A 24,906-nucleotide genomic window follows, 5' to 3' on the forward strand; every position below is an offset into this window, starting at 1 on the left:
AATTTGTGTTAATTATATCAGATTGGAATTTTTTCATGGTATTAACTTTTTTTTTATTAGTGATTAGGGGTGAGCGGTTCCTGGTCTGGTCCGATCCAATCCAAGAACCGGCAACCGGCCGGAAGGACCGGTTCCCAGTTTCTAGGACTGGAGACTGGACCGGCTAGTCTTGGGACCGTGGACCGGCTTCAATGGGACTAATATTAAATATTATTTGTAAACCGGGAATCGATTGTTTCGTTCTTTCCTTTGTAGTTCTGATTTGATCCCATAAGGTTATGGAAAAAATTATAAAAATATATATAATATATAAAAAATTAAACAATCAGTTTCAATGGGACAAATATTAAATATTTTTCATATATATATATTAAATATTACATATATGAAAAAATTAGAAAAATATATATTTATCGGTCCGGTCCGATCCGATTCCCATCCTAGAATCGAGAACCAGACCGCCCAGAAATCAGTTCCACTTTTAGGAATCGGGAACCAGATCAATATTCCCGAGAATCGAACCAAACCGGTCGGTCCGGTTTGGTCCGATCCTGGTTTGGGCGATCCATCTTGCTCACCCGTTATTAGTGATGATGAATTAAGAAACGAAAATCTATCAAATTGCAAAGGGATAAGTGCATTGGAAGTCCTAAAATTTGTCACGAAAGTGCAATTGAGTCCTAAAATTTTTAAAAAGTGCAATAAAATCCTAAAACTTGTCATGAAAGTGTAATCAAGTCCTAAAACTTTCAAAAAGTGCAATTGAGTTCTAAAACTTGTTGCGAAAGTGCAATTGAGTCCTAAAACTTTTAAAAAGTGCAATCAAGTCCTAAAACTTATCAAGTTAGTCCAATTAAATTCTTCTTTTGATTGTACTTTTTAAAAATTTTAGGACTCAATTGCACTTTGTGACAAGTTTTAGGACTTTATTGCACTTTTTGAAAATTTTAGAACTCAATTACACTTTGTGATAAATTTTACGACTTTATTGCACTTTTTTTAAATTTTAGAATTCAATTATATTTTGATAATAAATTTTAAGCCTTTTAACGCACTTATCCAATTGCAAATGAAGGGAGCCCCATTCGGGTATCGGGTCGAAAAACCCATCGCCGGCGCAACGCAGGAGGGAAGAGAGAGAGAGTGATAGACTGATAAACCTCTGATAAAACCACCACCGCCTCTCCGTCTTCTTCTTCTTCGTCTCCCCCGCTCTCTCTCCCCAACCCAAGAACACGCAATGGAGCTCGCTTTCCTTCCCTCTCCGAATCCCCTCCTCTCTCCTTCTCCTTCCCCTCCGCTTCCTTTCTTGCTCCCTCCCCACCGCTCCCGCCGTCGACGCCCCTTCCTCGCCCGCGCGTCTTCCGGCCCCGGCCCTCCGCCTGGTGGACTCCCCTGGCAGCGCCTCTCCCGCTCGATCCGACGCGGCTCCCATCGGTTCTGGCTCGACTTCGGCGCCGCTGTCAAGAAGGAGACCGGTTTCGACGTGGACGACGCCAATGCCAAGCTGCGCGAGCTGGCCGCGTCGGTTAAGGAGCGAGCTAAGCTGAACGAGGCCGCCGCGGCTCGGCTTCGGTCCGAATTGCTGCCCGCGTTCCTCGATTGGAATCGGTGGGAGCGTTGGAAGGTAATGCTGGAATTGTGTCTGGGTATGGCCTTTGCAGGCTCTCCGATCCCGTATAGAAATGTCGCTCTAGCGTCCAAGGCGTTTTGGTGCAGTAGAACTTCCAGTGGCTATGGTTACTTTGCATCTCAATCTTTCATCTCTTTCTGCTCGCATGTCATGATGTTCTGTCATTTACAAGCTAAGCCTCGAGTCGTGTATCTGTACATGATGACATGGAGATGTTTTCCCTGTATGCAAGTGAATTCTTTCTCTCCGTTGTATGCTTGGGGATTCTTGATGATCGATTGCGTGAACCATCTATCTGTCTCAGGACTTGGAGAGCTGGGATCCCAAGCGTGTTGCGGCCCTTGTCCTATATACTCTCGTCGTGGTAGTTTCCTGTCAAAGAGTATATGTAGCAATACGAGCCCCTGCCCTAGACCGTCAGCGAAGGCAATTAACCGAGGCTTATATGGAGGCGTTGATTCCCGAGCCATCTCCTAGCAACGTCAGAAAGTAGGTTCCGTTCATTTCTAGATACGACTGAAGGGGCACGAAAAGGCCTTTCTGTGCTTGAATTCTATTTCTTGAATCGTGCCTCAACATAGTTGAGTAAGTGAAAGAATCACGTATTGGTGCATGCTTGGTGCTTGCACTTTGGACTTATGTCCAGGATGCTAGCTGCAATGTCTTTGCCTCACTCCTCTTCAAGGTTGTCTACTACTTTTGGCGCTTTTTCCCTTATCCTTTTGTATGTCGCAGGAAATTAAGGTCTTCGATGAGACTAGACGGATGTGTTTGTTGAATGATTGAATAGGAACTCATCACTTTCAGTAAAGTAATAAGTAACTTTTGTTAACTGATCGCTCTGTCCCCTACTTTTCTGAGGATCTCGTGAAAGTGGATTTCAGATTTAGTCCACTATTCTCGTCGTCACTGCCTTGGCAAAGTCACGTTGAGATGTGAGGATGCTATCATTGTTGAAATTACGAGTTTAAGATTAGTAAAAGAAGCATCTGTTTCCTCAGTTTTACTTGATTTAGATAATGATTAATTTCCAAAACCAGGTCTTGGAAGAACTTTAGCATCAATGTCCAAATCCTTTATGAGAGGGCTGACATGTCTATACAAATTAGAGCAGCTAATCTTTCCCCTTATATCAGGTTTACGAAGAGCGTATGGAGGAAAACAACACCCAAAGGTCTCAGAATGAAAAAGTTCATTGAGGCACCTGATGGAACACTCATCCCTGATCATTCTTTTGTTGGAGAAGATGCATGGAATGATGAAACTGAGCTTTTGGAGGAGAATATGAAAGAAATTATCAACAATAATGTTCAGTTAAAAGCAAGTGAAAAGAAGGAAATAAGGCAAGAATTGGGAATTCAAGGTTATTCACTCTTTACATGTCTTCTGCATTACCCATATAATTTGGCTTCAAAAGGCATGTTGTTTTATTCGGTAACCGTCAGTGAGGGTACTAGTTTTTGTCCCCATCAAAATACAGAGCATTCTGTTATTATATAAACTGTTTTCTGGTATTGTTGAAGTTATTATGGTGAAAAGGATGTGCTTCACTTAAATAGATTTATTCAGTGGGGGATTTGGAAGAATTCTTTTATACTTTATGTAGCTTTCTTTCCTCATCACTGCAATGGCTGGACGGATTTTGTACCCCTTGGAGACAATCTTCATATGATCAGTTGTGGTTTAGGTGAATGATCAAGTTGATTATCATTGATAGATTGTTTGCTTCAATATAATTTTTTGTATTCGTGTTGGTCATATCACTCTGAAATCTCTTCTTTCGTCTGCTCAACCCAATCATGAAGCTCAATTTTCCCTCACCAGCATGGAACAATATTTAAACTGCTTCTTGTGGAACTGTCACTGTACCCCCTTTTTAAGCTCACGTCAGCCTCACATTAATGCAAATTGTGCAAATTATCTGACACAATGACACGCTTGGCTTACCAATGCATCTTGTCAGTGCTTTACTACTATGTTGTTTTCTATCATCTAATCATCAACTCCATCTTTCCTTGGCAGAGGATGTTAGCGAAATCAGCGCCTCGTGGCGTGATAGACTAAGTAGATGGAAGGATATCCTTGAGAAGGAGAAATTATCAGAGCAATCAGATTCTGTCAATGCGAAATATGTTGTCGAATTTGATATGAAAGAAGTTGAAGAAAGTCTGCGCAGGGATGTGACAGAGAAGGTTTCAGATACACGAGGGACTAGAGCAAAGTGGATATCCAAGAGATGGTGGAGATATCGCCCTAAACTTCCTTATACATACTTTCTCGAGAAGCTCGATAGCTCAGAGGTAATGTCCCTTTTCTTTCCGTCCCATAGCATTCATTGATATCTTTTTTGCCGGCATTGTATGATTTTTTTAAAATAAGCTATCACATTTATGTGAAAATCTGGCTTTGCAAGGTGTTAATAGCTAGTTGCACAGAGTTAACCTTTTTTTATTAGGTTTTCGTTTGCATATACTCTAAGATACTGATAGTATTCTCCAATTGGAAGATAAGCTAGTTTGTTTGCCGTAATTTTCTTTAGTTTCGTAGGTTGAGTATGACCTGGTTACTTGTCATGTAGACAACATATCATCAGTAACTATTTATAATTCAAGCATGAAGCTTATGATTGGCTGTTTCTGCCTGTGGATCTTATTGCACAGGTTGCTGCTGTTGTTTTCACGGAGGACCTAAAGAGATTGTTTGTAACAATGAAAGAAGGTTTTCCACTGGAATATATTGTGAGTGCTGATCGAAAATTTAATTGAAAGTCCTTTCTTCTCCTTGGCTTTGGCACAGTCTGACCTGTGTGTCGTTTTTTAGGTCGATATTCCCCTTGATCCTTACTTATTTGAAACTATCTCAAGTTCCGGAGTTGAAGTTGATCTCCTTCAGAAGCGCCAGATTCATTATTTTCTGAAAGTTTTAGTTGCACTGATGCCAGGAATATTAATCTTGTGGCTTATCCGTGAGTCTGTGATGCTTATGCATGTCACTTCAAAGCGTTTCCTCTACAAGAAGTACAATCAACTCTTCGACATGGCATATGCAGAAAATTTTATTCTTGTTAAGTGTTATCTTGGTCTCCAGTATCTTTTTCGTTAGTTTCATACTCCAAACTTCTATCTACTTTACCTTCCCCGGCCCTCTCACTAAACAAAAGTTAAAAAGAGAGAAAGAAACACCACATTCTTTTAAGAAACTTTCCAAGTTTTTGCTTCTCATTTTGTTTTATTCTGATGCAGCCCGTTGGAGATGTTGGTGAAACCAAATCAATGTATAAAGAAGTGGTATTAGGGGGTGATGTTTGGGATCTCCTCGATGAGCTAATGATCTATATGGGAAATCCAATGCAGTACTATGAAAAAGACGTGCAGTTCGTTCGAGTAAATTCTTCCGTTCCTTGAAAATTCAATTACAGTTATGCTTTGGACTGCAAAGGTGAGATAACATTTGGTTGACTCAACAGGGTGTTCTTCTTTCGGGGCCACCTGGAACAGGAAAAACACTTTTTGCCCGGACATTGGCAAAGGAAAGTGGATTACCTTTCGTGTTTGCTTCAGGTGCAGAGTTCACAGATAGTGAGAAGAGTGGTGCTGCAAGAATTAACGAAATGTTCTCTATTGCTAGGAGAAATGTGAGTATTGCGGTTAGGTCATGGCTTAGAACGATTTGGAATCCGTATAAGTAGACAAAGGGGAGTAGGATATAAACAGCTGGAGTTGCTTTTCAGTTGCATTGGTTAAAGCACCATAATACATAACTAACAAAGAGTAACTAAGTTAACATTTTCCGAAGACCACATGCATAAATTTACTAAATACATATGGATCTTTGTTATTCTTGTCTTCTGCTGCGTTAACTTTTTAATTAGTTAGATTCTATACAAAATTAAGTGAGCTTGGAATGAGCAGGTGAGTTATAATCATAAATTTCTTTGTGCAGGCACCTTCATTTGTCTTCGTAGATGAAGTTGATGCCATTGCGGGTAGGCACGCAAGAAAGGATCCACGAAGAAGAGCAACGTTTGAGGCATTGATTGCGCAGCTTGATGGGGAGTAAGTGGATATGTCTGTCATCTTAGCTTATTGCTTACAGTCAGAGTCAGCGCTTGCCATTTCCTCATTATCAATCTCTTTAACCAGTTGGGATTATGCTTTCCCTGAGTGTTCAACTATGATGGCAGACCCGTTGTTACCCACTGTTCGCATTAATTTTGACCGAACAGATTATGATTAGATGTTATTTTTGGTCAGCTTTTTTCCCACAAACTTTTTTTGAAGCTGTATTATCTCCTTCATGCTCATCTTTCCATTTTTCATGTTGTTTGGATAATAGGATCTCCTGTTTCCTTGGCAATTTTTCTAGTGACGACTTCTGCACAATATCGAATGATTCTTTATGGAGATTGAGAAGGAATACTGGAACTTAAATTGATGCTTTGGTCCTTTGAATTAATTACCACACGGTTAATCTATTTTTTGATATACTTTTGATTCAGTTGGGGTTAGCTATTTGAACATTCGAACTCATGCCTTGTTTATAATTGTCCAATGTTTATCCAGTGAGAAGGTCCTTAATATCCAGTTCTAACTACATTTCAATGTACCTTCTCACTATTGGGTTTTTGTTCTTCCCCTTCTTTTTATGTTTTCTTTTTATCCTTACCATGTGCTTAAATGTATAGCAAGACACTTGTTTATCAATAAATAAATCTTTTCTTCTTTTTCACCTGTGCCCTTTTTTCATAATTTCTGAATACATAGAATGATAATTATGACATGAACATGTTCTTTTCCTTTCTTTGCCTTTTGGTAGCATCTAAACTATTTCATAACTCAGTCCTTCAACTCCTCTCTCTTGTTTCTCTAATACTATCTTTCAAATCACCCCTACCGAACATAATTAAGTCTTTCCACTCTGAGTGCCTCTGTATGAAGATGGATTCTTGCTCATTATTTTCTCGTTTCTTTAGGAAGGAAAAAACTGGTGTTGATCGATTTTCCCTCAGACAAGCTGTGATATTCATCTGTGCTACCAATCGGCCAGATGAACTAGATTTGGAGTTTGTCCGCCCTGGACGTATTGACCGACGTTTGTACATTGGTCTGCCAGACGCCCAGCAACGTGTGCAAATTTTTGGTGTGCACAGTGCTGGAAAGCAGCTGGCTGAGGATGTTGACTTTGGGAAGGTAACACAAGACTATGCTTCTTCTTTTTAGTTTTATTTAGTGGTCAAGGCTTAATATCTATACTTTGTGACCCAACAGTTGAAGAATTCAGTATTGGTTTGACATGGCTTATTACCAGTTTATTTGTCACTGTACTAAAATTTTCAGCTATTGCTCTAACAAAGCAACGATTGATAAGGGAACCATAGATCCAGAGGGATTCTGGCCAAAAAAGGAAAAAGATAGTTCCAGAGGGATGAGTGTTACAGAAAAGCAAAAGGCCTGTTGTGCTAATGTTGTCAGCTGAACTAGTTGGAGAGAAGTAATGGTGATACAGAAAATTGACAGGATACACCAGGCAGCCAAAAATTATTATCATCATATATCTATTGTTCGGTCTGTTCCTGCCATATTAGCTGACCAATCTCCTATAATTCATTATATATCTAATATGGGATAACACTGACAATTACAGTTTCCCATTATTGAGCTTTTTAGGATATGTTCAATTTATAGCCTGATTATGCAAGCAATTGGATTGATATCTCTGTTATCATGTAAGTCAGTATGATGCTGTAATAGATGTGGTTTATTTGATGAGCCCCGTTGAGCTTATTGAATATGGTACTCTCTTGTCTTTGTAGTTGCCTCTAACCCATATCTATGTGGTTCTATGCCAGTTTCAACTCACTCTTTTTTATTTTTGTGAACTTTCCAGCTTGTATTTCGCACAGTTGGTTTTTCCGGAGCTGATATTCGAAATCTCGTAAATGAATCAGCAATCATGGCTGTAAGTTAGTCCACTGTATGATTTCGTTAATTTAGTATTCTGATATTGATCATATTTGGGCGTAATACTAGGGATTTATCACTGTCTTGGCAATTATTGAGTGGTAGAATATATTAGCTTTTTTGGTGTTGAGATGATTGGACAGTCTCGTTGGAACTTGTGTTACACTAAGTGTATGAAGTTGTGTTCTTAAAATCTTTCTCCTTAGTTGGATTAGATGTTGAATTGCATTGTAGTTTTACTTTGGTTCTCTTTGTTTCTGTTCAAGGGATATATTTTTATGGTCTCAGGTGAGGAAAGGACATTCAAATATCTACCAGCAAGACATTGTTGATGTTTTAGATAAGCAACTGCTTGAGGGAATGGGGGTGCTTCTTACAGAGGAAGAACAGCAGAAATGTAAAGAAAGTGTACGTCTGTATTTTTCTTCCGGTGTTTATCAAAGTGTTTGATGCAATACTAACCGTTTCTCATCAACTGTTAATTGTACAAAATTTATATTCAATTGATATAGGTCTCATCAGAAAAGAAGAAACTCTTGGCTGTTCATGAAGCAGGTCACATAGTATTGGCTCACTTATTCCCTCGATTTGATTGGCATGCCTTCTCGCAGCTGCTGCCTGGTGGCAAGGTATTGGCTATACGCATAGATTAGGAATCATTAACTCATGTTTGTGTTCAGAGGAATAGCATTCTAAGTCTCTTCTACCATAAGTAGGAGACTGCAATATCTGTCTTCTACCCCCGTGAAGATATGGTAGACCAAGGTTATACGACCTTTGGCTACATGAAGATGCAGATGGTGGTCGCTCATGGCGGGCGATGTGCTGAACATGTTGTCTTCGGCAATGACATAACTGATGGAGGGAAGGATGATCTGGAGAAAATAACAAAGGTAATTTTTGTCAACAATATAACTGTAACTTGAAGTAGAATGTGATTTTCTTTTTTAATTTAAAGATGTTAATTTCTCGATGTCAGATCTAGTTGATGATTTAAGTATTTTCAAATCCTCTGTGCACTTGCGCATGTGGGCGCACATGTGCAATTTCTGAAGAGAATTTTAGGAATTATAATCATCAATTGGTGCTGCTGATCATTTCTTATAATACGGGTGATCTTTTTTCTGAATGAAGCCATTCATGGCAATATGTGCTTATGTCATTGTGGAGTCCCTGTTTATTTGATAGTTGTTTGATATACTATCTCTTATGTCACTTAAAATCTCCGTCAGATTGCGAGGGAGATGGTAATCAGCCCTCAGAATGCAAGGTTGGGGCTAGCCTTTCTAACAAAGAGAGTTGGCTTACTTGATCGACCAGATAGTCCAGATGGCGAGCTAATAAAGTATAGGGTCAGTTATTTTTTGCGGTAATTTTTGCAGTATGTTTTCTGTGGTACTTGCAGAGTCTATATAACCAACTTGTTGGTTCTTCTTTTCTTTTATGTCAGTGGGATGATCCTCACGTGGTACCTGCTGATATGTCACTCGAATTATCTGAGCTCTTCACTCGGGAGTTGGCCAGGGTAAATATGAGACTACTTTTCACCTTTGCAATGTGCCAGTAAATAATGGATGTGCATGGTCCTTGGGGTCTGTATTATCTTGATTACTAAACATTCATTGAAGTACTCACTTATGGAAAATCTTGTGATTCTTTTCTTTGTTTTGAGTACTTAAATGTTTGCAGGGTTAACAATAAGCTGCTCAAATTCTTTGTTGTAAGCTGGTGTAGGTGTAGCTATTAAAAGCAAATCTATAGCAAGTACATGTAATTGAGACTCCAAAAGAATAGCAATTGACATATATAATGATTGGAAAACCGACTTGTTGTGTTGGTTATTAAAGATGCAGAATTATTATTTTTAAGAAAACTACCGTTTAATGCCTTCTTTCTGCTTTTTTCACCCCTTGTTGTTTACATGGAACTTGATGCTTGTACAGTACGTTGAAGAGACAGAAGAACTTGCAATGAAAGGTCTGATGGAGAACAGGCACATATTGGATATCATTGCTGATAAATTGTTGGAAGATTCGAGGATCACTGGCCTGGTATGCAGTGTGCTAATTCCTGTTTTTGTCACTTTACCACATTGCTCTGTCTCAACAGGGGATAAAAACTTATAAACAAACCTTGTAACGTTCTTCCCATGATTGTGCAGTACTCTTAGGTTGTCTCTTATACGAGTATTTTACTTCATTGCCTTGCTTGACTCTAGTTTTATTCAAATCGCACAATTTTCTGTCCTCTTTCAAATAGCATGCCTATCAGTCAGGAGATTCATGCTCTTTAACCTTTGTACCTTTCTATGTACTTTGTGGAACTGTTTCCAATTTGTTTGTATGTCTTTGGAATATGGCCTTGGCAAAAGTCGATTTAGAACTTTAATCAGCTCATTCATATGCAAGTTCATAATAATTTTTTTTTGTGTCTTTAGGAAGTTGAGGAGCTGATGAGGCATATTCCCGTTTCAATGTTTGAAGATTTGGTGAAGCCTTTTCAAATAAACTTGGACGAGGTAACTTTCTGCCATCATATTTCATACCAAATGCGTAGTTGTGTCGGTACTGTTTGCAAAAAAGGAAGAAATCTTGATTTCCACTGGTTACTCTCTAAACGCGGTCTACTTGTAGGGGAAATCCTCAGTGCATGCATTCATCTCAAAATCAACTAGGTTAAAGGTTGAACTATTTTTGACTATGACCGACAGCTTAGGATGCATCTTCTGTTCTATACAAGTATCTTGTTACTCTTTGAGTTCAATATGTATTTTTTTCTCTAGATTGAACAGATCCACTGCACTCTTTCTGTGGTCATCATATCAAGGCCAATTTCACCTCCTGCACAATTACAACTATTTAACTTTTGGTCTTACACTATAATTTTGTTTAACCGAATACTTTATTCTTCAGGATGGACCTTTGCCTCGTAATGATAAGCTGCGGTATAAACCTCTTGACATATATCCAGCACCTCTTCATCGATGTTAACGAGTTTCCAAGATCCTATGCTTTATTTGGTGGCTCTTCAAATCTGGATGGTAATTTCAATCAAATTCAGCGAGCTCAAAAGCCACATGCCGCCTGGAAAGCTTCAAAAAGTTGGAAAGAATGACAACTCTGCAACTAGGTTGCTACCTGCTGAAGCCAGAAACCACCCAGAGTGACAGCTATGGATCAGTGGACGGCTTTGTGTGCCAATGACTGAATTCTTTGATCCTGTTGATCCATCAGTGCTAATGGTGTACCCAGCAAGAAGGACGATCAGCGTCTCTAAGCGAAATGCGTCCCTTGAAGCTCACAATTTGTCATCTTATTCTTTCACAGCACCGAGCCCTCCACAACCATCTCACGCCCTTCTTTCACAAATATTTCTTGTTTGTATCTTTTGTACTATAAAGATGACGGCTCAATTGGTTTTTTACTGGATAAAGAAGGTATCAAAACCACCTAGAAGATAGACATGGTTTGCAAATAGGAAGAGAGATAACTTTTTGTACAGCGGGGTCACCCACAACCGTGGAAATTGTGACTAATTAACTCATTTTACCAGCGTGACAACCGTATCGTCCGTCACACAATGTTGCAATGTGTTGTCATTGAGATAGTACGGTCATATTTATTCCTTCATAAGAAATAAATGTTGTCCGATCATTGTACTAAAGACATAGTACAAATTGTCCGTTCTTATATTAGGGGTGCAATGATCAGTGGGGTTGCACTTTGCATAACTCTTCCAGCGAGCTCAGAGCTTGCTTTTTGGAACACCGATTGGTGCATCCCGTGACCTCTTTTCCACTGCTCGAGAAAGTTGCTTCACTGCCTCTTTTGGCAGATGACGAGGCCGGCTCAACCAAAGTCCACCATCGACTATAAGTGTGGTGCCGTTGACGAATTTACCTTTCAATAATATACATCAGCAATGTCATCAGAAAGCTAAAGCTTATGCATAGTCGAATTAAAGTAATGCATTCACCAGTAAAACATTATTAAGGTCTTTAGGCTGCAAAACCTGCTAATTAACAAGGGTTGGCCTTAATGGAAACTGTGACACGTTTTCACGCACGAGACCAAAATTCAAGACTCATCGTCCCCTCCTCCCCCAAGTGTAATTAACGTAGCCACAAGAAAGTTGTAAAACCAAGTCCTTAGCGTGCATCCTTGATCTTCTCTTGAACGAACAGTTATTGTTTAGCTTTGATCTTCCTACTATATCTAAAACAAGTGTCACGCCAAATCGCATATATCATCAACAAAGGGGCACCGACCAACAAAGATACACTTCAAGATTACAACTTACGATGTAGCCTGGGGAAAAGCAAGACACTGAATGCGAACAGCTTAAGAAGACAAGCGGCACAACGATTTAAAAGTGGACTTATATGCAAATTCAAAGTGAATGAGTTACTAACCCGCATCTGAAGCAAGGTAAAGAGCTGCCATAGCAATATCCCATGTTTCACCCAATTTATATAGAGGCATATAATCTCTGGCTTTGCTATCAATTTCCGGAGGACCGAGCTTGCTCATGCCAGGAGTGTCACCAATGGGGCCAGGGGCTATCCCATTAACTCTAATATCATAATCAGCTCCCCACTCTAGTGCAAGGTTTCTTGTGACTGCATCAACAGCTGCCTGTAATAAATGAATCCGTGTGAGACCACCGCAATCTCCCCTACCACGGGCAAACAATGTCATGGAATGGCTTTGGTCGAATCCTCATTCAAAAAGCAGTTACCAAGAAAGAGAACCTGCGGACATACTGATTGATATGACAAACCTTAGCTGCAGAAACATGGATCTGATACCATGCTGCTGTATAATGCAAAGTGGCACTTATGTTCAGTATAGTTCCACCACCTGAGGAGCCTCTTCCAGGTCCTCCCTTCTTAAGATACTTGAGTGCTTCGTGACACATTGTGAATGTGCCAACTGAATCAATGTCCATAACTGCATGAGGATTATTGGCAACATTAGTGTCCTTAGATGGTTTGAATTAAACCCTTTACAGCAACTAGAGACCCTCCTCTCTCTTAAGCCTGGTTCAGACTTCTTATTGACTCAAAGTGGCATGTGTAAAAGGACAGTACCTGTCCGAAACCCATTGGGGGACAGATCCTCGGGTGAAACAAGAAAATTGCCAGCAGCAGCATTGATCAGAATATCCAGCCTGCCAAAATGCCTGAAAGTGGACTCCACAACTCTTTTAGCATCCTCTTGTTTGCGCACGTCACCCTCAAACCCAACAGCCTACGAAGTCATCAGTAAAGGAACACATAGACGAGTGGAAAAAAAGAACGAGTTCAAAGCATTTCAGTTGGAATAGCAATTCAGCGTTGGCCTAACCAAATGATAAGTAGATTAAAGCATAACCAAGTTGGCACCTTTGAAGCCCCTTCACTCATCAGAAACGAAAAATTAACCATCCCAACCGCCCCCCCAATGTCCAACTAATTCAGCGCATGCAGTCAACAAGTGAAGGCACTCGAAGCTCAATCCTCCAATACCAAACAGGCTAAAGATAAACAAGAATTGAGCACAAGATTCAGATAATATCCAATCAAGCACAGCATCGCTCAGGTCAGCTAGAAAGCAACAGTCGCAGACCCGCAAGAGAGCTGAGAATTCAAAATTCAATCGAGCGAACAGAAAAAGGACAAGCTCACAGGGATTCCAAGAGAAGCGAGAGCGGAGACGGCGGAATCAAGCACAGGCTTGCGACGACCCATGATGGCGACGCGAGCTCCATGCTTGCCCAGTTGGGTGGAGATCTCAAACCCGATGCCGGAACCGCCTCCCGTGATCAATGCCACCTTCCCTTTCACGATATCCCCCCTGAAGGGCGACTCCTTCCCCATATCTCTCCCTCTCTCTCTCCCTCTCTCTCGCTCGCTCGCTCGCTACCCGGAAACGCAAAGGACTGAGAATGGACGACGGTGGCGGTCTGGTCACTCATGAGTGAGCGGAAAATTGGCTTCAAATAGCAAAAGAAACATGTGCTCGTTGGATCAGTTGGAGCCTTCTGGTCCGTGTTTTTTGTGAATCGTATGTTTTTTTTTTTTTTTGGTAAATTGTGAATCGTTTGTTGGTTGGTACTTACACTAAAAATTGTGGTACCCGAAGTAATTTCGTAAAAATTGATGTATCTTCGAACACCCTTTTGCTACGTAACAGCTATACCAAGCGCACATGACTCCCCTCTCTATCCCATGTTCGAACGCTTGGGCTTTGATGACGGGGAGGGGCACCAATGCAAAAATTGATGAGCATGGGATAGGCCTTTCAAATGAATGGGTCGGGTCGGATAGAATTTGAATGGAATTGAAAGTGTTCCGACCCGAGTTGACATATTTAATTCATATTGACCCATTTTTGTGGAATACAGTTTTTCTCATTTGCTTTCTTAATTTAAGTTTAAAGTGGGTTTATTATGGACCCATTAAATAAAAACCATTTCGTTTGGCCTTTTCTATAACTCATACATAAGTTTGAGGCAACTCTAATATAACCCACTTCAGTAAATTTGAGTTAAAACATAGTCTTATCATCCATTTCGATAGCAGGAGATCAAATGATCCCTCCCATTTCCTGTCTCCAGGTCTGGTTCAAGGCGGCATAGGAGTCGATGGGCTTTCCCTAGGCCCACAGTTGATTAAAGCTGCAAGCTTTTCCACATCCCTGGCCAATCAATTCCCATTACAGGGGCTTTCAGTAATCGTTTCTGCTAAACTTGACACACAATAATGACATGTTTGGATTTGGGGGGGAAAATGAAAAAAACAGAGAGACAATGGAGGTGCACAACTTGACTCTGGAATGGGACAAGCAAGTGAGAAAGACTACCTTGGATGTCTCGTTGCTCGTTTGGCCGGCCAAGAGTGGGAACAAGGCACATTAGTCCATTGCTCTTGACAAAAGTGGGGAAGGGTCCCACCTTCCGGTGGTGGGTTCGATAAACCTAAAAAACCGGCCCCTCATCTTTCTGTCTTTAAGGCCGGCTATTGCAGTAAAACTTCCCTTTCTCTTCACCCTTGTCCCTCTCCCACTTCCTCAAACCTAATTCCCTTCCTTACTTCATATTCTTATGTCCCTCAATGAGCCATATGATGCTGATACATCCTTATATCTGTCTATTCGACATTGATGATGACGATTTTATGTTGAGCAGATAAATGCAAATGCAATGTGACGGTGTGGTCAATTTTGAAAGGTTTGGGGAAAAAAGGATCGTGAAATAGTTTTCAGAAAAGGGCAATGCTTAGTCTTCGTCTGGACATGAAAGTCGCTCGAGTTAATGATGTACTCAATATGCTCGTCAATAAAAACAACAAAAGCATGAGCCACTCTCTCTCTCTCTCAAACAATGCCCAAAAGAAATGGACTTTAAATGAAGTTTGAGGAGAGGAGTATGGTTCTAGCTGTTGACCCTTTCCAGGTGAACCCTCTCTAAATGCATCCTCAAGAAATAAATACGGATTGCCACCTTGTAAAGTCTTTAGTACTATTGGCTAATTGTACATAGTTCACATCTACTATGATTTCATTCTGATACATGCCAGCCTTGTACCACAGTATTGACCAATGAGATATTGAAGCTACTTTAGCTCCAAGCAGATGGAATATTCTTTGGTTTTTTAACATGGGTACAAGGCATACCTGTCCCCACCATCTTCATTTATAACAATGTGTCCCCCAAACTCATGGGCCATTCCTCACTTATCCAAGTTCCTCACCTCCTCCACTCCTCCTGCAAAGAGTGAAGCAATGGAAGCTCTGAATGGATGGCTCTACTTCCCCATGCATCATGACAGCCTCAACCATGACTTTGCCTTGAGAAGATTTTGCCCTGCCAGGTTAGAGCAGGAACAAGGCCAGCCGGGGCAGTGGGAGGATGAGGACGACACATTGTGGATCCAGATCGATCCGCACTGTTCTCCCAATAGCGACCATGGCAACACCCCTCATCTAGCTTCCTCATCCGAGGTCGACGAATTTGTCGATAGCTTCATCAACATGGAAGATCATCATATTCATGACAATGTGGGTGAAATTTACGGCACTGTCATAACCTTGGATCAATTGGAAGAGGACATCGGAGGATTCTCCTTCTCCATGGCAAACGATGAGTGCGGAGATCACCTGCCTCTCATGATCAACAACATTGAAGGGGATGAGATGGACATCATCACAGAGGAGTCGAATCAAAACTCCAAGATTGCTCAAGGCACGATCAATCAGGAGGCGAGCCAAGGGGTCGACCAAGGGCTCCACTTGGTCCACTCATTGCTAGCGTGCGCTGAGGCGGTGGGGTGCCGAGACATGCAACTTGTCAACTCTCTGCTCTCCCAAATCTGGTGGTCGGTCACCCTGCTCGGCGACTCTCTCCAGCGCGTCGCCTACTGCTTTGCAGTCGGATTGAAGTCTAGACTCTCCCTTCTTCACAATGTCAACATGAATGGCACTTTCTCCGCAATTACCCCAACTAACTCATCAAATGACATGTCCCCTCCTCCCATTACCAGGGAGGAAAAGATGGAAGCTTTCCAACTCCTCCACCAATCCACTCCTTACATTGCCTTCGGCTACATGGCAGCCAATGAAGCAATTCATCAAGCCGCTCACGGGAGTGATTCGCTGCACATCATCGATCTAGGTCTCCAACACACATTGCTCCAGTGGCCCTCTCTGTTGAGAACTCTGGCCTCCAGGACAGAGGGCCCACCAAGATCGCTCCGGATCACGGGACTCATCGGTGATCCTGATCACTCCCCAATGATAGAATCTGCCATGACATCCCTCGCTCACGAGGCCGCTTCGTTAGGTATAACCTTGCAATTCAACATCGTGACGGACCCGCCGACCCCGTCGCTCTTCACCAGAGAGAAGCTCGGGATAGTGGAAGGAGAGGCATTGTACGTGAACAGCATAATGCAGATGCACCAGTACGTCAAGGAGAGCCGAGGCTCGCTCAAGTCCATCCTGCAGGCCATCAGGAAGCTTGGACCGACCCTAATGACCGTGATCGAGCAGGACGCAAACCACAACGGGCCCTTCTTCCTAGGGAGGTTCCTGGAGTCGCTCCACTATTACTCGGCCATATTCGACTCGCTGGAGGCGAGCCTGCCTAGGAGCAGCGTGCAGAGGATGAAGATAGAGGGTAATCACTACGCGGAGGAGATAAGGAACGTGGTGGCGTGTGAGGGGTCAGAGAGGAGGGAGAGGCACGAGAGGGCAGATCAATGGCGGAGGCAGCTGGGGAGGGCCGGGTTTCAGGGGGTGGGTCTGGGGAAGTGCATGAGCCGTGCTAGGATGATGTTGTCGGTCTATGGCTGCGACGGGTACACACTTGGCACGGACAAGGGCTGTCTTCTTCTTGGGTGGAAAGGCAGGCCCATCATGCTCGCTTCTGCGTGGCAAGTCTCGTCTTCATCGTCATCGTCCTCCACCTCATTGCCGCCTTCGTGATTGAATTATCTTCTCGAAGTAGCTTGAACTAGCCAAAGAAACTGGTGACGAAAGAATAATGAGGTGGTCCTCTAGGGTTTTCAAGCTGTGTGTCCAGCAGCAACCAATTTCAATTCGTCGAAGCATCAAAATTTTCATAGGAATTATCGCAAATCATAGTATCGGTTTTGCTGATTGAGCAGCACGAGCGTGGTGAGTACCGATCTTCTGCTTTCCTAACAGGATGATTCGTTCAAATCCAATCTTTAAGGCGATAACTTGCATTCCACAAGTCAAAATTACACATGACATGATCCAATGGTTCAAGAACTATATGACAGGATGATTCAAACTCCGACTCGTGTAATCACTTTCCAATTCTAGTTGTGTGTGCACTTGTTCGTTCATCAGCACCACAGAAACCGATTCATTTTACTTAGCTTGGTTTTGGAACTGTAAGTTCCATTCTCAAGAAAGGGTTCTTCCATTTCAGTAGCAATTGGCAGGAACATACCTCGTGCGTGCAGCGCAGTGCCTGCGCTTTACAAGACGACAACAACCCCTAATCATCAATTCCTTCGAATCGACGAAATGGACGATGCATTTTTGCCGGGACACGATCAAAAAAGAATCGCTGACCTTGGTTTTGGAACGGTTTAGAAGTTCCTATTCTCAAGATGAAATCCGGGAGTCCGCTTAATGCTCTGTGCGTTTTCATCGCATCTCTCTCTAAACCTGCAATTCTCGATCCAAAGAAAGAGCGAAGATTGTAGACATCTTCTTTGCTTTTTCATCCCGATTTTTAAATTAAATTCACTAAAGAAAATATCAGCTGAGAGAGAGAGAGAGTCTCTGCAGTGCAGGGTCTTCGTTCGTAACCGTCCGTCCGTCCGTGAGTGGCTGGCTGGCTGGCTGGTGAGCTCGAGGGAGAATGTCGCTGCGATTGCCGCCGGCCAGTTGCCGATTGCTCGCGTACGCATCATCTTCTGTTAGAAGATCGAAGAAGCCGAAGCGCCACTTCGCCTCCCGTTTCTCCTCTCCCTTGTCTTCCCTGCGAAACGCCAACGCTTCCGTCTCCACCGATTTCCCTATTCCCGGTAGCTTCTTCCTTTACGCGCATCTGCTTATTGGACGCATAGCTCGATTCTTCTGATTAAGCCGCTCTTCTGCGATCGTTTGCTGCCCATTCGTTTGAACTTCGAAGGAGGAGAGGACGAAGTGATGGGTGGTGGGCTTGAACCCTAGAATTGCGGTCGTGGAAATTACGCTGCATTTGATTGATGGAGGATGTCCGATGTTTGTGAATTTTCAGGACTCGAAGATGAAATGGTTGGATACATATTTGGGAGGAGGAAGGCCACTGATGTAGCTCACTCGTGGGTATTCCCTCATCCCATCCAATCTCCACATGTGCTTCCTTTCCTGTTGTTTTGCTTAGACCTTGCTGCCTGTTCAATCTCTTTCCCAAAAGCCCTCGTGGGTCGAACGTGTCCCTTGCTCGTTGAAAGCGGATGCATTCTTTTTTTCCCTCTCTCTCTCTCTCTCTCTCTCTCTCAGAGTCTGGAAACACGTGGTTCGAGAAGGCGACACCGTCGTCGATGCCACGTGCGGCAATGGTCATGATACCTTGGCACTAGTCAAACTGGTTGCGGGTGAGTCGGCTAGGGGCCGTGTTTATGGAATGGACATCCAGGAAGATGCTTTACAGAGTACCTCTTGCTTCCTGGGACAATCTCTCGGCACCCAAGAGGTCCTCCCTTCTGCACTTCCACTCATTAATTTTTCTCATTCGCATTTTGAAGAAACTTAATGATAACAACTAAGTCACTGTAAATTCCATTCCTCTTGCATTGCTGATGCCTTTGGTGGTGGGTTGCGTGCAGATGGAGCTTGTGAAGCTTTTCCCTATGTGTCATAGCAAGATGGCGGAAATTGTCCCTGAGGATGCCTTGGTGAGGTAATCTACTCCCCAGCATCTTACTTCAGCGTTTGGATGAAATAAACTTGACTCCACTCAGTTTGTCATTGTCAGTTTTGCTCAATGACCTTTTCGTCTTTGGTGCTTTTATCAACACGAGCAATCATGTTCTCTGAATCCCTTGTTTTGTTAAAGCAAATCAAACTATTCCTATATTTAATGTAGTCAAGCAAAGGTACAGTCATCCGGAATATTGACCAAGTTGAACGATTCTTGTATGTCGTGTGCACTCAGTTTGCATCTCCTACTCAGACATTTTAATGTCGAAAAAGCATCTTACTGGAGCAGTGAGATGCTTTTTCAGATATACTTGCAATATTAGAGGGCAGCCTCTACCTTTACTTGCTCATGGTGTTTTGCAATTTGGCCAACAAGCTATACCATCTTGAGATTATAATCAATTAATCACTGATGATATTAGCTAATAGCATTTGTTGATATCCTATTGTTTACGAAGTATATGACAGCATTTCACTCAAAGATCTGCAGTTTTGTCCCTTGTCTGTCCTTTCCTTTTCTGTTTTCTCTTATTAGTAGTTGTGGTGCCCTGTAGGCTTGTGGCATTCAATTTGGGCTATCTTCCTGGAGGTGATAAAGCAATAACCACTAGATCAGAAACAACACTACTAGCATTGGAAGCCGCAGGGAGTATTATAGAACCTGGAGGGCTAATCAGCACCGTGGTCTATGTGGGACATCCTAATGGAAGGTAATGCTTTTTGTGCACATTCTGGTCAAGACTGTGCCATCTATTAGCTACTGCTTATAATTTGTATAGGGCTGATAATTCGTGTTCATGTCGTGTCTAATCAAAATAGGAGTATAATACGAATATGGCTAAACCGACTATGACGTGTTTAATAAATGTGTTGAACTGTATCGACACTAATGTGACACTCCTAATAAAGCGAGTCACATGACATGGTTAATATGATTGTCAAATGTGTGTCACCACGTCAGGTATTGACATAATGCAACACGTTAACTTGTTTACAAATAGACGTTCACCTTGCACATGATGAACACGTTTATAGACGATTACCTGTGTTAACACATTAACACGTATCAACATTTTTAGGCAATATAGTAATTTCACTGCACATTATATCTAGAGTGTATTGTTGAGTTAGGATTTTCCTTTTTTATATTCGTGATCTATGTATCCCTAAATATGTTTTTATTTATTATTCGCTTTTGTAAGATAGTGTTATTTTTATGGACTTTTAAGGAGTGAAATTTTTTTTTAGATATGATTAACATGCTAAACATGTCTAATCTTATCGTGTTAAAAAAATGACATGTTAACTTAAATATGTCAATCCATATTTAAATGGTTTAAATGGGTCAAACCGCATAAGATGTGATATTTGTCGTGTGACCCATTTATGATGTAAACCTACATATGCTAAACCAAAGCTGTTCAATCACGTGTCGTGTTGTGCGAACGTATCGTGTCGATAATTGTTGGTCCTATATACCTCAATGGGGACCAGAGACAGTCAGCAGCCTGTTGGCTCTTGCAATATGCATGTCGTTTAAGGAAATATGTGCTGACTGGGTTCTACATTTTAGTTTCTGTACCTACTTTTTCCATCTAGGAAGTGTATAAAAATCATTTAGCAATGTAGGCAGTGACTGAATTAGTATTATTCATCCCAGCCAAAAAGGTGGAAACCTTCTCCTTTTTCTGGCCGAAACTTTTATTTTTTTTTTGGCGAAAGGCTTGAAGCATGAAAATAGTGGGAATTGGGAAATATTTGTAAGGACTGAATAATTTCGGGGAGGGTTTTGCTGCGATGGTGCATCAGCATTGCACTATGGTATCTTGCATGCGCTTAGATTGGAACCATCTTTCTCTATCACTGTGTTCTAGTTGAAAACAATATATCAAAGAAAGTAGAGAGATCTTACCTTAGTTAGAAGTTAGAATAGTATCCGGATGGTAAAGTTCCAAAGCAGCCTTGTATCTACAAAGAAAAAAACGTATTGTGGGTTGATTGTTCTAGATCTGGTCTTTCAGGAGAGTGTCTTAAAAAAAAATTATGCCCAGGGGAATTTTGGATCAACACCGACGTAAAGTCTGTGAAATGTGAAAATCTGTCAATTGTCCTGATTGGCTGATAAAATCACAATCCTATCCATTTACTTGGGTTTTGGCGTTGGATGGTCATCCTTGATTGAGGGTTCCATCCTCAACAATGTATTACCATACGCAGCAATGCACGGTCATGTTCATCTTTGATTTTGGTATGTGCAGGGAAGAGTTTAAAACTGTACAAGCATTTGCTTCTGGGCTGTCAACGGAGAATTGGGTCTGCTGTAAGCTACAGATGTTGAATCGACCGTTGGCTCCGGTTCTCATTTTCATGTATAAAAGATAATCATGGATCATCGGTTTGCTTTTAAGTTCCTGGGATTTCATCCTGCTTCGAGAGAGGAATGTCCTTTTTGCACTTTTCCGCAAGTCATATTTGGTTCACTCAGTTTTTTTTTTTTCCCTTTTTTCCTTCTTTTGAGGTCCCTGTCTTTGTCCCTTTCTTGGTAATTTTGCAATGGAAGTGTTCCCGGCATATCCTGCCTGAAATAAATGTAAAAATAGTCCAATTGATCTCTACAACTTGGGCAAGACATTTGCAACGCGACATGGCAGGGTCCAAAAGAATGAAAAGATGTCACAATCTCAAATGTGTAGTAAGTCTGTTGTGGGTTGTAAATGGGTATACAAGATTATAATAAAGGCAAATGACACTGTGGACCGCTACAAAGCATGACTAGTAGCAAAAGGCTTTACTCAAGAGTACAACATTGACTATGAAGAGACTTTTGCTCTTGTTGTACAACATATAAGTGCTGGTCTCTTTTCCAGATGAATGTTAAAAATATATTCTTAAATAGCGACCTCACTGAAGAAGACTATATGGTGCCTCCTCCTGGATACACTCATTCTTCTAACAAAGTATGTCGATTATGTCGAGCATTATATAATTTGAAACAAGCTCCTGGTGCATAGTGTACCAAGTTCGGCGCCACAATGGAATCCCTTGGTTTTACATTCAATCCTTGTGACATGCTCTCTTTGTTCGACGCCCATCTCGTGGGTCTATTATGCTATTTTTATTTGTGGAGGACATGGTTATTACTAGAGATAATCGTACTAGCATTTCAAAACTCCAACAATACCTTAGTAAATAGTTTAAAATGAAAGGTCTTTGACGACTAGTTATTTTCTAGGCTTTGAGTTTACTTCAAATTTCTCCAATTTTGTATTTCTTAAGCCAAATATGCCACTAATCTTTTTTATCGAACAAGACTCGTGGACAACAAGGTCGCTACAAACCCTATTCTATTTTGACCAATGCTAAAGATGGGACACCTCTGTTGCATCCTATATTCTATCCCTAGCTAGTCGATAGTCTTATATATCTCACTGTTACTCAATCTGACATCGCTTATGCTGTTCTATTTGTTAGTCAATACATGACCGCGATCCCCATACAACTCATTTTAATGCAGTTTTTTGAATTCTTTGCTATGTCAAGGGTACATTGTTTCATGGCCAATAGCTCGTAGAGGAGTGACGATCTTGTAGGTCACCAGCCTAGTCAACATTTAAATAAACTGTCAACTCCAAGGTAACCACATACCTCATGGGGTACTAAGAAATAGATCACTATTGCTCGTTCTGGTACAAAAGCAAAATATCAAGCTCTTACTGATACGACATGAGCAATAACTAACATGGGAGTTTGTCATAATAGGGTAACAGTCATTCATTGTGACAACCGAAGTGCTTCCAATGATTACATAATTATATTTTCCATGAGCGCACCAAACATATTGATCTCGATTGTCATTTCATTTGATATCATGTGCATAATTGCACTACACGACTCGTATCCACTTCATCTGCTGATCAGATTTTTAATATTTTCTTCAAGACACATCCACTTGGGCATTTTTTGAATATTTTTCTTTGAACTCCATTTGACTTCTTTCAAGTCATCTTGAGTTTGAGAGTAGATATTAGATTATATTAGGATTACTATATAGGGTTAGGTTAATTGTAATGTGCAAAGCCACTGGTTTTGATTGAGGTTGTTTTGATGGAGGCGGTTTTTAGCGTAGGTGGTGGTTTTGATGGAGGCGGACACCACGGAATAAGATTTTCGATTATCTTGATCTGTTTAGTTTTCTACGTAGATATTTTTAGGATCTTCGTGATAACCATTTCCATTTATTTTACTTATGTGGAGATTTTTTATTTCTCGTCATGATTCTTGTTTTATTTTTTTTAATGAGGCTAAATAAAATCCTTGTGGACTTCCTTTTCTCTTCCCCTCTTTCTTTCTTAAGTCTCTTTTTGTTGGTATTTAAAATAATTGCTTGTGAAAAAATCGTTATTTCATTTGTAAGTCGCAAACTAATTGATGGGCTCAATTATAAAATTTTATGGCACTTGGTATTATACTACTGGATACTATATTTACGGATGGTAAAATTGTTATTTTATTGATAAGTTACTAATTAATTGCCGGGGCTCACTTGCGATATTGTAAAACACTGTACTAATCTACTTGTGAAAGAGATGGTAAGACCGTTACTAACTAATTAGAGAGCCCAGTTCTCAAATCTAAAAGCACTTGTTTATCTACTATTGGATACTATTGGCCGAGAAAAATCTATTATTGGATACTAGATTTGATAATAATAAAATCACTATGTTGCTGGTAAGTTACAAGTAGTTGACCGAACAAGAAAGTTGCCAATCAATTTTACTTACTAATGATATTACAAGTTGTAACATCATTAGTAATTTGCCAGAGTAAGACGAACTTTCAAATCATAATATATTTCTTTGAGATGGAAAGATGAGACAATTTACTTGTAATGTTCAAAGTTAGGTAGAAGGCGTGAAAATATGCTGGGATCCTCTATCCTGCGTGATGTTTTCCTCGGTGTCTCGACAAATCTCAATCTTTCATGATGAACTCATTTTTGTAAAGTCAATGGTTGGGATTTATTAAGACGGCCAGAGGAGCATTGCAAGGGTAGATGGTCCGTTTTACCGGGGATCAAGCTGGCCGTTTTTGCTCAGGTAGTGGTGGATTTACCGGGGATTGTGGCAGCGGCGACAATTGCAGCGACGGAGGATGCGGCGGCTAACTTTTAAGATATTAATCAGTATTTATATCAATTCGGGTTCTTCCGTTCGTCTAATCAACAGGTTTTCTAATATTGGTGTTCGTAATGGGTCTAAGGTTTGCTAGCTAAATAAGTAGTTGATGGGTACACGAGTTCCTTTTTTTCTTGTTGTCAAAGCAAAGCTGTCTTAATTTAAGTCTTAGACGAAAGGGCTCATAAAAGGGGCGGGGCATCTGAACATAGCAGATCCTTAAGGGGCTTGGGGGTCTTGAACTAACCGATTTCGTGGAAGAGATTAATCGACTTATCGGGCTTTCACGACCTAATCCACTACTCTGTTTCGCTCTCTACTACTACAACGGGCTATTCTTGGATCACAAAAAGAGGGTAACAGGTCCCGAGCTTCCGGAGATAAGTGCACGCTCTTCCCATACGGATTGATCTGCGGACTCCAATGACAAAACTAAAACTCAAACAGTTCGGAGTTGAGTTCCAGACACCTCGGCACCTTCGAGGAAAGAGATAACTTCAGCTGAGTGCACGAGCGCTAGGGTTAGACATTAATTACTACATAGAATTTGTGTCTAATTAAGGCATGGTTTGGTTGTGATCTATCTGTACGTAGCCGTCCATCTATTCCCTTCTTGGCAAAATTCATCTGTTTTGTTTTAATAAAGAATTTCAAGTTTTATCCGAAGCAACTTCCCAGAACCTTCACCAGTAATTAATGTCCACCCTATTGACCACAAA

At 41.2% G+C, this 24,906-nt stretch overlaps 4 protein-coding genes across 4 annotated transcripts; 3 read left to right on the forward strand and 1 right to left on the reverse strand.

The window, feature by feature from the left end:
- The first annotated feature begins 1,170 nt into the window (after positions 1-1,170).
- On the forward strand, positions 1,171-11,202 carry LOC115689610 (ATP-dependent zinc metalloprotease FTSH 12, chloroplastic). Its single transcript, XM_030615713.2, has 19 exons — positions 1,171-1,627; positions 1,938-2,122; positions 2,770-2,996; positions 3,656-3,933; positions 4,294-4,371; positions 4,454-4,696; positions 4,876-5,016; positions 5,100-5,267; positions 5,576-5,688; positions 6,606-6,822; positions 7,520-7,591; positions 7,882-8,001; positions 8,106-8,222; positions 8,310-8,486; positions 8,826-8,945; positions 9,044-9,118; positions 9,537-9,644; positions 10,031-10,111; positions 10,506-11,202. The coding sequence occupies exons 1-19, from the start codon at positions 1,241-1,243 to the stop codon at positions 10,581-10,583; spliced, it is 2,985 nt and encodes a 994-aa protein (XP_030471573.1). The 5' UTR covers positions 1,171-1,240; the 3' UTR covers positions 10,584-11,202.
- Positions 11,186-13,630, reverse strand: LOC115689611 (peroxisomal 2,4-dienoyl-CoA reductase [(3E)-enoyl-CoA-producing]-like). Its single transcript, XM_030615715.2, has 5 exons — positions 13,259-13,630; positions 12,683-12,842; positions 12,373-12,542; positions 12,005-12,227; positions 11,186-11,492 (listed from the first exon to the last, which is right to left on the reverse strand). The coding sequence occupies exons 1-5, from the start codon at positions 13,448-13,450 to the stop codon at positions 11,338-11,340; spliced, it is 900 nt and encodes a 299-aa protein (XP_030471575.1). The 5' UTR covers positions 13,451-13,630; the 3' UTR covers positions 11,186-11,337.
- Positions 13,631-15,318: 1,688 nt separating this feature from the next.
- Positions 15,319-17,391, forward strand: LOC115689630 (GRAS family protein RAD1-like). Its single transcript, XM_030615748.2, has one exon. It carries the CDS (start codon positions 15,357-15,359, stop codon positions 17,055-17,057), a length of 1,701 nt encoding a protein of 566 aa, XP_030471608.2. The 5' UTR covers positions 15,319-15,356; the 3' UTR covers positions 17,058-17,391.
- A 492-nt stretch (positions 17,392-17,883) lies between these two features.
- On the forward strand, positions 17,884-21,651 carry LOC115689587 (uncharacterized). Its single transcript, XM_030615681.2, has 6 exons — positions 17,884-18,133; positions 18,349-18,412; positions 18,594-18,786; positions 18,920-18,993; positions 19,568-19,723; positions 21,272-21,651. Exons 1-6 carry the CDS (start codon positions 17,968-17,970, stop codon positions 21,393-21,395), a joined length of 777 nt encoding a protein of 258 aa, XP_030471541.1. The 5' UTR covers positions 17,884-17,967; the 3' UTR covers positions 21,396-21,651.
- Positions 21,652-24,906: the final 3,255 nt, after the last annotated feature.

Source organism: Syzygium oleosum, unplaced genomic scaffold (assembly GCF_021117445.2).
Source record: "Syzygium oleosum isolate NSW1041296 unplaced genomic scaffold, Sole_v2.1 Sole_v2.51, whole genome shotgun sequence".
Lineage (NCBI taxonomy): Eukaryota > Viridiplantae > Streptophyta > Magnoliopsida > Myrtales > Myrtaceae > Syzygium > Syzygium oleosum.

Excerpts from the sequence above, each read along its gene's own strand:
- LOC115689610 (XM_030615713.2), top strand. The coding sequence starts at position 1,241 with ATGGAGCTCGCTTTCCTTCCCTCTCCGAATCCCCTCCTCTCTCCTTCT. Across the intron at positions 5,268-5,575 it reads TCTCTATTGCTAGGAGAAAT|GCACCTTCATTTGTCTTCGT; the intron begins GTGAGTATTGCG and ends TTCTTTGTGCAG. Across the intron at positions 8,487-8,825 it reads ATCTGGAGAAAATAACAAAG|ATTGCGAGGGAGATGGTAAT; the intron begins GTAATTTTTGTC and ends AATCTCCGTCAG.
- LOC115689611 (XM_030615715.2), bottom strand. The coding sequence starts at position 13,450 with ATGGGGAAGGAGTCGCCCTTCAGGGGGGATATCGTGAAAGGGAAGGTG. Across the intron at positions 12,843-13,258 it reads TCGCTTCTCTTGGAATCCCT|GCTGTTGGGTTTGAGGGTGA; the intron begins GTGAGCTTGTCC and ends ATGACTTCGTAG. Across the intron at positions 12,228-12,372 it reads TCCATGTTTCTGCAGCTAAG|GCAGCTGTTGATGCAGTCAC; the intron begins GTTTGTCATATC and ends CATTTATTACAG.
- LOC115689587 (XM_030615681.2), top strand. The coding sequence starts at position 17,968 with ATGTCGCTGCGATTGCCGCCGGCCAGTTGCCGATTGCTCGCGTACGCA. Across the intron at positions 18,134-18,348 it reads CACCGATTTCCCTATTCCCG|GACTCGAAGATGAAATGGTT; the intron begins GTAGCTTCTTCC and ends GTGAATTTTCAG. Across the intron at positions 18,413-18,593 it reads GCCACTGATGTAGCTCACTC|AGTCTGGAAACACGTGGTTC; the intron begins GTGGGTATTCCC and ends TCTCTCTCTCAG.
- LOC115689630 (XM_030615748.2), top strand. The coding sequence starts at position 15,357 with ATGGAAGCTCTGAATGGATGGCTCTACTTCCCCATGCATCATGACAGC.